The sequence below is a fragment of the Rosa chinensis genome, chromosome 6, assembly GCF_002994745.2.
Source record: "Rosa chinensis cultivar Old Blush chromosome 6, RchiOBHm-V2, whole genome shotgun sequence".
NCBI lineage: Eukaryota > Viridiplantae > Streptophyta > Magnoliopsida > Rosales > Rosaceae > Rosa > Rosa chinensis.
Window position 1 is genome coordinate 56,671,456 of NC_037093.1, and position 12,301 is coordinate 56,683,756.

General features: G+C 41.6%; 1 protein-coding gene across 2 annotated transcripts; it reads left to right on the forward strand.

Moving 5' to 3' along the window:
• The first annotated feature begins 9,643 nt into the window (after nucleotides 1-9,643).
• LOC112171628 (probable F-box protein At1g44080) lies at nucleotides 9,644-11,475 on the forward strand. Of its 2 annotated transcripts, none has more exons than XM_024308786.2 (2): nucleotides 9,644-9,776; nucleotides 10,024-11,475. In XM_024308786.2, the coding sequence occupies exon 2, from the start codon at nucleotides 10,028-10,030 to the stop codon at nucleotides 11,291-11,293; it is 1,266 nt and encodes a 421-aa protein (XP_024164554.1). In that variant the 5' UTR covers nucleotides 9,644-9,776; nucleotides 10,024-10,027; the 3' UTR covers nucleotides 11,294-11,475. The 2 variants fall into 2 exon arrangements, with proteins under 2 accessions (XP_024164554.1, XP_040365594.1); XM_040509660.1 differs by lacking the exon at nucleotides 9,644-9,776 and adding an exon at nucleotides 9,795-9,889.
• The last annotated feature ends 826 nt before the right edge of the window (nucleotides 11,476-12,301 follow it).

The window sequence follows — 12,301 nt, forward strand, 5'->3', positions numbered from 1 at the left end:
GTGTTTATATACTTCTTTTCAGTCTGTCCCAATTATTCTGTTTCTAGCTGTTTAGATAAAAAGTCTGAGGCAAAATCTGAAATGTTGTAGAGAAACTGAATTGGAGAGAAATTTGCTGTGTCTTCTCATTGATAATAGGGGCCTCTTTATATAGAGGATTACAATGCATAGAATCTCAATCATACAAGGAAAGTAATTCTACATTGATTAGGATTCTAGATCCTTCTAATTAAATCCTATTACGACTAGGTCAAGTAACCTAGAGTTTGGGCTAAACACAAATTAGGTTTTCCTTCAACACTCCCCCTTGTGTTGCCCAAACGCGGTGCTTCTCTCGTTGCCTCGTTAAAAACCTTGCCGAGTAACAAAAACCCAGTGGGACAAAAATAACCTCGGTCGAAGGGGAAAAAGAGCACAACACACCCTTCACGATTCGAGACGAACATGTAGACATCTCCCCTGATGTCTGCACCTCCCCTGATGACTACGATCATGGGAGTTCAGATAAATTCTGCAAGCCAATTCTTGCCACATGTTTCTCGAACGTGGTATTGGACAATGACTTAGTAAACAAGTCTGCCTCACTGTCCTCATATCGAACCTAGTTCACTTTGATCTCGAGGAGTGTCTGTTGTTGCTGATTATGCTTGGTGTTGTCGCTTTTGATGTAGCCTTGCCTCATTTGTTCAAAACAAGTAGCATTATCCTAAATACTCGTAGGCTCATCTGTAGTAGACTTCAAACCACAATTGTTCGAACATGCGTAATTATGGATCTAATCCATATACATTCACGAACCACTTCGTGAAGAGCAATGATCTCTGCATTGTTCGAAGATATAGCGACTAGAGTCAATTCTGTAGACCTCCAAGATGTCATGGTCTTTTCCCATGGTGAACACTTAACCGGGTTGGGAATGACCATTGTGTGGGTCAGAGAGATACCCAACATCAGCAAAACCTTCCAAAACACATGTCGTTTTGGGATGGGGATAGAGAACGCAGGCCAGCGTTGGCGGCGTTTCTGGTGTGTGATGGGTCCGAATCCATCATCTCTTTGTAGGGATAGAACAAGCCCATATCAATCGTACATCTCAAGTATCGAAAGATATCTTTTACACCAATCCAATGGCGTCGCGTTGGCGCAGAGCTATATCTAGCTAACAAGTTCACAACATATGAGATGTCCGGTCTTGTGCATTGAGATAAGTACAATAATGCGCCTATTGTACTAAGTAAGACACTTTTGCCTCTAGCACATCTTCGTCATCATCCTTTCGACGAAGATGATCCTTTTCAGGATCAAGACTACGGACGATCATGGGGGTGCTCGAAGGCTTGACCTTGTCAAAATGCCTAAGCATCTATCGACACGATGCTCAAGTTCCAAACCGAGCCATAATCGTGTTCTCCCAAAATCCTTCATCTCAAACTCAGATTTCAAGTGTTCAGCGGTTTCCCTTAACTCTTTAAGGGCTTCTAATGAAGATCATGTTCAACATGAACCGCGATAGAATCTAAAACTTGTCATAGAAACGCGTGGGCATATCCCTTCCCAATCAAGTAGTCACTTTAGTGAGCGTTTCAACCTCTTTGTAAACGCGCTCCATGGTCTAGAGTCACTTGACTTGGGTAAATGAAGTTCACCATGAACCTTCATGTATATTCCGTATCTAGATCCCTATAGAGATACGTAGTGACCATATTTGTAAGCTGCATGTTCAGTTATTCGGAAACTACCAAACTGACAGGGTAGTGGAGTGCAATGACATCCATTACGAGAGAATATGTCTCATCGTAGTCGATTCCAGGGCGTTTTGTGAGAAGCCTTGCGCCATAAGGCGAGATTACCATCTTTTTTCTCATCACGCTTTCTAACGAAGACCCATTAGTCAACAGGTTTTATGTTAGGAGGTGTTGGCATCTCTAGCTCGAAAACCTTCCTCTTCGTTAGAGAATCCATCTTAACCTGGATCGCATCTTTCCATTTAGGCCAAAAACTCTCTACGTTGGCATTCATTCATCAACGGAGCGTGGTTCGATATCATCGGACTCAGCAAAATCATGCGCAACAAAATGCGTAACTACATCATCAATTATGATGGAGTTTCTATCCCACGTCTCATGTACACTAGTGTAAGTTTCATAGAGCTCTATATTCTCAGGAATAGGGTTTGACGTTGAGGAATCCCCCAACGATAACCATAACCCGGAAGATACTCATGAGATGGATTTTGAGTCTTGATGATCAAAGGATTGGAATGTGCCAAAGTATCCTTCGAACCCACGGGCCTCCCACGCATCCTAGCTGGGGCCATGGCCTGTAACGCCAGAGTGCCACTTTCTTTGGCATTGGCGCCATGCCTACCTCCATGTAGGGTGGCGCTATGTCCTCTCGTAGGGACGTCCTTCCTTGCAGGCATGTTTGCAGCATATTTGTTTGATCTCGTCATTTTGACAGGGATCGGGATGAGACATAGTGGGGACAGGCCACGACAATCCCTGTCGTTCCTGCTGAACATCCGTGTTCTTATCTCCCCCTAACGACGGGAAGACTGTCTCATCAAAGTGACAACCCGCAAATCTAGCGGTAAGGAGATCGCCTTGCAAGGGCATTAAGAGGCGGACGATTGTTGGAGTCCCAAATCCAACGTAGTTGCCCATTCGTCTGTAAGGACCCATCATAGAGCGCTGTGGCGGCGCAATTGGCACAAAAATGGCTCACTCAAATGTGCGTAAGTACAAAAAACGTGTACCCAGTCACTAGCTGTAACGCAGAGGTACATTGAGTGGCATTAGGTCGTAGACGAATTAGCATAGCTGCATGCGATATTGCATCACCCCAAGCGGATGGAAGAAGATTGGTGCGCATTACCAATGTTCGGACTACCATCGTAGTCGTTTCCGCGAGACCATTTAGGTGTGCTCATGGGAATATGATGTCCAACATCAAACCCATTGCAATATCCATCGAAAGTCTTTCGATGTAAACTCACTAGCATAGTCAAATCCAATTGACTGAATAGGATGATTTGGGGAGTGAGCCCGTTGTTGTATGATATGTGCTAGGAGTGTAGCATATGCAGCATTACAAGTGGACAATGGCACAACACGTGACCAGTGTGTTTGCGTGTCAACCAACATCATGAAATATTTAAGCGTCCGCAAGTTGGTTGAATCAATCCACAAAATCCCTACGGATTCTTTGGAAGAACATAATGAGTATTGTCATATCCTTTGCATAGGACGGTCTCAGTCCTAATTTCCCTAAGGAACGGGCTTAGTAAAACGAGCGAGAGGCTTTAGAAGCAACCAATGAGAATTTTGGTTAGGCCTGAGCGTCTGAAACGCTATTTTGAAGCAAGTTGGTGATTGCAGCATCACCTAAGGCGCCATCACCATGATGGATGCCATCCATGGAGTCATGGATAGGGACTACGCCAGCCCTAGGCTGGTGGTGGACGGAGGCGGTGCCCTAGGCAGCAGCGTCGGTCACACTTAGTCTAAGAATCAACTTTTGATTCATGCTTCATTTCGCTTGAGAGAAAAGATGTCCGTGTGAAGTCTTTTTGTAGACGGATCATCATATCATGACTAGGATGACCTATCCTGTCGTGACAAAGCCAATATGTGTCTAAATCCAAGAGATCTTCTCTCATAACTTTATTGGATTTAATAGCTCGAATAGTGACATAAAGTCCACTAGAGAGACACATAAACTTCTCTAAGATGCGTCTTTGTTCGCAATCATTAGAGGTAATGCAAAGGAACTCATTTCCGTTCTCTACATGCATTTTCGCATGGAATTCGTTGGCTATTCATAGGTGTGATTTTCCCTATGTAGAGAGCTTTTGCGACAATAATCAAGGTGCCTTTTTGGCAAGGGGAACTTGGGCTATTCCATGTCCTTGAATTAATAATGATGGCCTAGCCATCGTAGTCACAAAGTAATATGCTTAGAATCAAAATTGAGTCATAATGAAAAGAACTCGAAATTTTATTCATAAGCCAACGGAGTACATCATTGTTTCTATGATCAAAGAAAATCTAATCCAATAAAGGTAATATGGCAATCGCCTACATCTCTTGGAAAATAAAGACTTAAACAAAATTGGCGATCTATTGATTCCAGCCAGATTTGTAGTCTGCAACCCTTCACTCTAGATCATTTTCTTGATCTTCTTGTTCCACATAGTGAGCTTCTCTTGCTTCACAATATGCTTTGTAGGCGGTGACAAGTTCTTCACGAGCTCTACAAATGTGTGCCCAATGCTCAGACACTCCACATCGAGAACATACATCTCTTTGCTCAAACTCCATTGATTGAGGCGCTTTGAAAGCGTCATTTAGATGGCCCTTAGTGTTGGTGGCGCCACCAACATGACCAGAGGCGTTGCCTCCCTCTCTCTTTCCACGTTGACCTTTTTGGCGGTTACCTTCCCAAGTAGAGCGATTATATGGAGCAGAACGTCCAAATGTATCCCTAAGATTAGGGTTTCGCTCTTGGCGCCCTTTCTTTGGGGTGCGACTATAATTGGATTCCGGAATATGTTCTGTTCCCACGGATCTCGAATTATAGTTCTTAACAAGGATGTTGTCATGCTTTTCAGCGACATTCATAGCTTCAATGAGTTCATGAAACCTAGTGATTCGTCTTGCAGTAACATCGATTCGATAGTTCTTAGCAACCATCAATGCAGAGACGGGGAAAGTAGAGAGAGTCTTCTCAATCAACATCGCATTTGTGATCTCTTTACCATAGAATTCCATGAAGGATTTAATGCGAAGTGCTTCCGAGCTGTAGTCAAGAACTGACTTGAAATCACAGAAGCGGAGGCTATGCCATCTCACTTTTAGGTCAGGAAGCAGGGAGTCACGGACGTTGCCAAATGTTTCTTCGAGTGAGACCCACAGCCTTCTGGGGTTTTCTTCATTCATATACTCGTACTGGAGCGAATCATCCATATGACGAGTCATTAGGATGATGGCTTTCGCCTTATTTGCCTCTAAGGCTGCTCTATTTGCTTCCAAAGCTTGAGCTTGAGCTTGCTCAACAGTTATCACGTCCTGGCTAGGCTCGAGAATCATATCCAAGATTCCTACAGCCTTGAGATGCTGGCGGATATCACGAACCCACCTGTGATATCCAGAGCCAGTTGTTCCCAAAGGAGCAAAGTCCAATTTGTTCAGGTTACTCATCCTGAAAGAGAACAAGAAATTAGGGTTAGTTTCGGAGCGAAAAGGGCTACCACGAAAAACTTATTAAATTTCTGAGCGTAGTCGCTTCCAAGAAAATCCTATTCCAAGAGGGGTTTTGGATTAGATCGAAACAACGATGTATGCGGTCGATCATTTTCTTCTCAACAAACTCTAAGTTTGGAGGACTCTACAAGCTCCAAGCTTGGAGTGAGCACGAACCCCCACAGTTCGGCTATTGGTCTCCCCTATGAAGAAGAAAGGGGGGGTAGAAGAAGGGATTTTGGAAGTCCCCGAGAAAAGAAGAAGAAATAAATAAAAAAAACTTCAAAAACGGAAACTTTTAGAAAAGTTTACCTTAAAAAGATGGCCGGAAAAAAATGTCTCCGGAATAGTACTGTAGCTGCCGGAGTTACTGTAGCAGACCGGAAAAAATCACTGTAGCTGACCGGAAAATTGGCCGGAAATCGGCCGGAAATTGGCCGGAAAATAGTTGATCGGAGTTGACCGCTGACTGCTGACTGTTGACCGCTGACGTGGCAGTGGGTCAGTGTGATGACGTGGCAGTGCTGATGTGGCAGTGGGTCCTCATGCTGATGTGGAAGTGGGCCTGCGTCAGTGGGCCTCTACCATGGGCTTGGGCTTCTGCTTCTTGGGCTTCTGGGCTTCCTTTCCCTTTTTTTTCTTTTCTTTTCTTTTCTGCAGGATATTTAGGCGGCCGGTTCACGCACTTTTAGGCCGGTTTTCTCTCTTTTTCTTCCGGTTCCAGAATCTTTGACTTGAGAGGCTTCTTCTACCAAAATTTGGTGGAAATCGGAGGTCCGGAAGATGGTGAACCGGTGGAATATTTGCTGCTAGTTGTATAGAGCTTCTGGTGGCCGGTTCGGTGGTTTTCCGGCCGGTTCTTGAGGTGGGGCTGCCGGTTCTGGACTCCTGGGATAAAGTTCTTCAAGGTGTGAGGTGGAGGCAGAAAAGGCTTCAACGAATTGTATTCGGATTCAAAGTTTTTAGCTTCTTGAATCAGGGTTTGGCTATTTGTTTCAGGGTTAGGGTTTCGTGCTGATAACGTGTTGTAGAGAAACTGAATTGGAGAGAAATTTGCTGTGTCTTCTCATTGATAATAGGGGCCTCTTTATATAGAGGATTACAATGCATAGAATCTCAATCATACAAGGAAAGTAATTCTACATTGATTAGGATTCTAGATCCTTCTAATTAAATCCTATTACCACTAGGTCAAGTAACCTAGAGTTTGGGCTAAACACAAATTAGGTTTTCCTTCAACATGAAAAGATTGATTGTTACCAAAAATGCTTTGGTCCTTGGCCATATTATGAAAGGCTTGTTAAATTGACTCTGATGTTGTAGTCTGAGCTGGTTGGTGTGTCTTATGTCTTATTTCTTTCTTCTTTTTCTTTAAATGGTTCTCTTCATTTAGACGGTCCTGAAGTTCAACAACATTTGTTATATAGGAAAAGTACTTTTAACCATTTGATCAAAATTCTTTTGTCCTTTTTTCTTTTGACAGGAAGTAGCTTACCAGGGTCAGATGGATCTTGAGACAGAGAACAGAATAGCTGCGATTCTTATGAGAGAAGAAGCAGACTTGCAGCGCCAAGCTGAGAAGGAAGGTGTTCATGCTTATCTTCAACAACCTAAAACAAGATTTAGGCCAAATTCACGGTTCCTCAGTGCTATTGTTCGTGATGTTGAACAACGTCAGTTCTTTTTGCCATATCAGTACTTTCATTATCCCTACATGTCAAATTTTAAACACCATTCCAGTGCCTCGAGACAAGTAGCCCTTTTTTTGCACTTGATGAGCACAGTGTTTTCAGTAGACGTACATAATGAGCACAGTGTTTTCAGTAGACGTACATAATGAGCACAGTGTTTTCATTAGTATATACAAAGCTCTAGTGTTTTAAAGTACAGTACAGTTGAAGTTGTAGTAAACAACCCAATATAGTTCAGATCAAGTTCAGTTCTCTTTCAGATAAATTTTAATGCCCTTTTGTTTGTTTAGCAAATAAAGTTGTGGAGGTGTATTTTTCACTTGGAACAAGTCCCATGGTAGAACATGCTGGGAGAAGAGAGCAAGATGATTGGACCAGGGGATTTTGATCATGAGGTAACTCAAGGCTCATGTTAATTATTAGGTGTTTGGTGTACAAAATGTGTCTCATTTTTCTTTCCTCATGTAAGCTGGAGGTGAAATCCTTTTCTTACCTCTTTATTCGTACTGTTATTTCATTTTGTTCCTTGCCTAGTTAAACATGTCAAAATGGAATCTTCTATTCCCAAACAAGGATCGTATTTTAGATATTCTCATCCCCAAAAACTCATTTTATTCACCATCACTTGCCTCTCAAAGCCCCTCAAAATCACCCAATACCTTAAAGGCTGGTTGCTTCCACTGCTGTGTCTCCTACTCCAATAAACCCTTTCTCCCCCTCAACGGCAACATAGATACTCATTTTGAACACGAGCTTTTTTGTTTAGTGAGCTCATTAACTCATTTGATCTTTCAATGTTGGCTTACACTCTCGAGAAGGAATTAAGGAACTCCTCGATACAGTAATACCGGCAGACTGAATTCATAAGCAATTCATAAACATTTGCTCTATCACACCATCACTAATAGAGAAGGGGATCTAGACCCGGCCTATCCTCAATTTTTCTCATGTTGAGTTTCTGAGTAAAGAATAAAAGATGAGTTTATAAACAAAAAAGACGTTTTCAAAACTGAATTAACAATCTTGTTCTTAATTTTAACGAATAATTCATTAGAGCATCTTTAACAATACTAACTATTGCCTAGTCAAATTTTAGTTTTAGTTTTTTTTTAGTAATATGTCAACTCATTTATAAATCAGCGAAATTACATGTAACAATCTATTACAGTAGGGTTCCCAGAGTGTGGTAGGCCCCTCTCCTTTGGGATTGAAGGTGGGACTTGTTCCCTACATCGTCTACCTCCGAGGAACTAATATCGCCTAATCCCTTATCGGTTAAAAAAAAAAAAATCTATTACAGTAGGGTTGTCAAAAAGAGTTGTTACTTAAAGAAGTAAACTTTTTTAGCTGAATAATGAAGCTCATTCAACTACCCTACACTAGCTATATGACAAAAACTCACGTCACCAAAAAAAATTTCAAAATTGAGAACCTACAAATTTCTCCCCCAAAAGAGGAGAAATTTTAACAAAAACTACATAAAAGAGAAAAACTTGAGCCCAAGCCCAGTCCAATGGATCTAGGCCCAGGTACACACAAGCCAACCCCTTAACCCAATAGACTATCACCAATCTTTCATACACCACCGCAACCTTGCCACTAGTCAAGAATGCACCACGCACCCAGCACAGTGCCACAGACCACCGCCACCAGAAACACTCAATGACAACGCCAAAATCGATCCCATTTGCCAATCGCCACCGATCCAAGCAACGACCATCTCCCGCAATCCCATGGAACCAGACCTCAAGCCCATAAAAACTGGGCAAAGCACCAGAGTGCGCACAGACCCATCCAATGGCAGATGAAGTCCGACCTCCGACTTTGATCCCAACCAGAGGAGAAGTAGGCTTAGGTCTACATGCATGTTTTCCCATCAGCAAGAGTAGAAGAGAATAAATCGAGACTCCAGCCTAACGGCTACATTTCCAAACCCTAGCAGAGCTATGTGTTAAATTTTAACTAAACATACTCTCTAAAATAGTTGAGGAGTTAAGCGCTAAAGAATCTGCTAAAATGCTCTAACAAAATCAAAGATTAAGTACTGATAAGTTTGGTACTTTAGGTTAAAAGATGTGTAGTTGTTCCAACCAAAAGAATGATGTTACTTGTTCTCCGAGACTAGACATTATTCTTTTGGTTGAAAAACTAGACATCTTTAAACATGTACTTTTATAGTCAAATGTTTGTGACATAGAGTGGGTGAGTGAGACAATGCAAAATCTTTTTTAAAAAAATTAATTTTCTTTCAATAGTTTAGATTTTTCTCTTTGATTCCACAAACATAAAAACATAGGAAATAAATAATGGATCACCCGACTTTTGAGCTTGAAAATGTCGGAATTGCACAAAAGTAAAAGTGTAATAAGTAAATGCAGAAAATAACCACCACAAGTGGTCGAGTTGATAAGAGGCTCCAAGTGTGGAACCCCTTACACTTGGGTTTGAATCCCGCCGACGCTGATTGAAGTTAAATCTCAATCAATTCTTGGTGGCGAGGGGGGAGGAAGCGTTCTGACATGATCCCGACACGGATTAGTCTCACATGTTTAAAGAACTGTGTGATCTCGATAAAAAAATAAAAAACAAAAAAAAGTAAATGCAGAAAATATTTTGGTAAAAGGGTAGTGCACAAGAAACCGGCCCACTGTGTCATTGGGCTGGGGACCCAAAAACAGCCCAAAACATGGAATCTATATAGAACGAACACCGACCGGACTGGAAGTGAATGTTGGAAAGAGGAATGGAGAGAGCATCATAGGAGACCAGATCTCCGATTACCCAGAAGAAGAAGAGGAAGAGGAAGAGGAAGAAGAAGCTTATTTTTTTTGTTTGTTTATATATGGTCAGTAGTATCTATCAGGGCTTATTTTATGGATTTAAGATTTTGAAAGGCATCTTGGATATGTGATCTTTGATGCATTTATGTCCTTCATACTAAATTCAATCCTCCTCCTTGTGAGATTCATTCTGATATCCTTTTCTTTTGGAATTTTAATTGCCTTTCAATTCCCCTGTTATTTCTACCCTTGTTATTTGTTTCTTTGCATTCTGTTTTCGTAATTGACGGGGCTCCATCTGTCATGTTGTAGGAACATGGCTGCTACCTTCCGCAAACAACTATTGGCAGACTGGTCTAGTCTTCCTCATGTCATTCTCTCAGAGATTCTGGATAAGTTGTTGGAACCAACTGACCATGTTCGTTTTGCTGCCATTTGCAAGGAATGGCATGCTCTCGCAACAGACTATAACCACACGACCCAGCGTTGTTTTAAGGTGCATCCCATGCTTATGATCCCTTCAGAATCCCAAGGAAAGCGAAAACTATACAGCATCTCTGAGCAAAAGGTCTACAACAACTTTGAGTTACCACAAGCTTGTAATAGCACTAAGAGGTGTTGTGGCTCGAGCAATGCTCCTGGTTGGTTGGTCGCAGTAGATCTACTAGGCGAACATCAACTCAGTACAACTCTTGTGAACGTGTTCAAAAGAGAAGTGACGCCCATTCGTCTACCTCCATTGTATTTCAATGCCGAGAGTCATTGGTTCATGGTTTTCCCCCCAAAGGTTATCTTATCCGCTGATCCAATTGCAAATCCAGACAATTATATGGTTGTGGCAGTTTATGATAGGGTTTCAAGGATCGCTTTCATAAAAGGAGGACAAACAATCTGGACTTACCTTGAGGTCTACTCCTTCTTTACTGATGCTATATTTTATAAAAGAAAAGTCTATGCGGTCGGACAATGGGGACGGATTAAATCGTTTGATGTTAATAGCAAGCCAGTAGAAGAAAGTTTACTTGCACATGGAGGATATCGGTTTTCATGTCATGCACATAAGGGGTATCTTGTGGAAACAACTAAAGGAGACTTGTTGCATGTTCGAAGATTTTTGAAACAGAAGGATGTACCACGAGATCACTATTTCCATTATGAGGATAATGAGTTCTGGACCGAGAGCTTCAAGGTTTACAAGGTGGTGTTTGATGGGAGGGACAAATCCATTGTGGAGCAGGTTGAGTTAAAGAGTATTGGAGATGAGGCTTTGTTTGTTGGTGACAATCACTCGATGTGTGTTCTGGCTTCAAACTTTCCTGGGTGCCAACCAAATTCCATATACTACACAGATGATTTGATAGAACTTGGAGAAGTGCGATTAGTTGATGATGGATCAATTGATATGGACGACATCTTCAGTTTAGTCAAACTAGAGGATGAAACCATCTCTAATGGACCAAGTGATATGGGCATCTTCAATTTAGAGGATGGAAGCATTACACAACATTATTCTCTAAATCCTTGGCACAGGAACATCCCACCTGCTATCTGGATCATGCCATTGTTTAATGGACTCGACTAATTTCCAGTTCATTTCACAATCTGGAGCCATAGAGTATCTTCTCATTCTGTTGTAAGTTTCTAACTTTCTATATTATTCATGTACAAGATTAGAGTTGCCCGCTAGTGATTAGCATGAATCAGGCTGGTTCTGACATTTTAGAGGTCTGAGGCGAATAGTAAAAATGTGGCCTCATAAATGGGTGTTCAATCAGTAACCAAAATTTGTTTTGTTCAATAATGAAATTTGTTTTTCATATAGTAGTTTCTTACATAATTACTATATTGTTTTCTTAAATTATAAGGGGCGAAATAAATCAAGGAGACTAAAATTTGCACACAAATGTTTACAAACCACACTCCTTAGCTATGGAAATTTTCAATTTGCCCTTAACTTCTTTATCATCTTCCTCATTTCTCTCTCTTTTCCCTCTGCTTCTGAACCGTGTCCCCTTCCATCCATTTGTATCTCTTATCACAATTAATGGGTATGAAAACCACGAGATCTCATCAATGTTCTATTCCCTTTACCTTATGCCTTTGCTTCATCATCTCAATATTCATGGGCGTGAAGATGAACAAATTGGTGAGGTTGAAGGCCAGGGAAGCAAGCAAAAAGCCGAGCCAGTACTTGTCTGCCAAAGTGGAAGAGTTCCATGGATGCAAGTACCCAAATAAAGCTATTGATATCGCACAACAAATTCCGACCATGGCGAAATAAGGTGGAAACTTCTTGACTTTGCAGATTACTAAATTGATGCAAGAGAGCAGTGCCGAACGCGGTGGAGAAGTTGAGCATATGAGCCAGCTTCAGTTAGCTGGAGCGTTTCGACGACTTCGAATCGTCCGATTTGGATCCAAAAGTCCCCGGCGAGAAAATCACTCTGATGCCAAAGAAAGCCACAGCTACTAGAAATTGAGTCAACCAACTATACCTCAAATTTATCTATGGGGATTCCAATTCCCAGAAATTTTAGGGATTTTGCAGATCATTGCATTGGATTGGTGTAACCAAGGTACACCATATCTG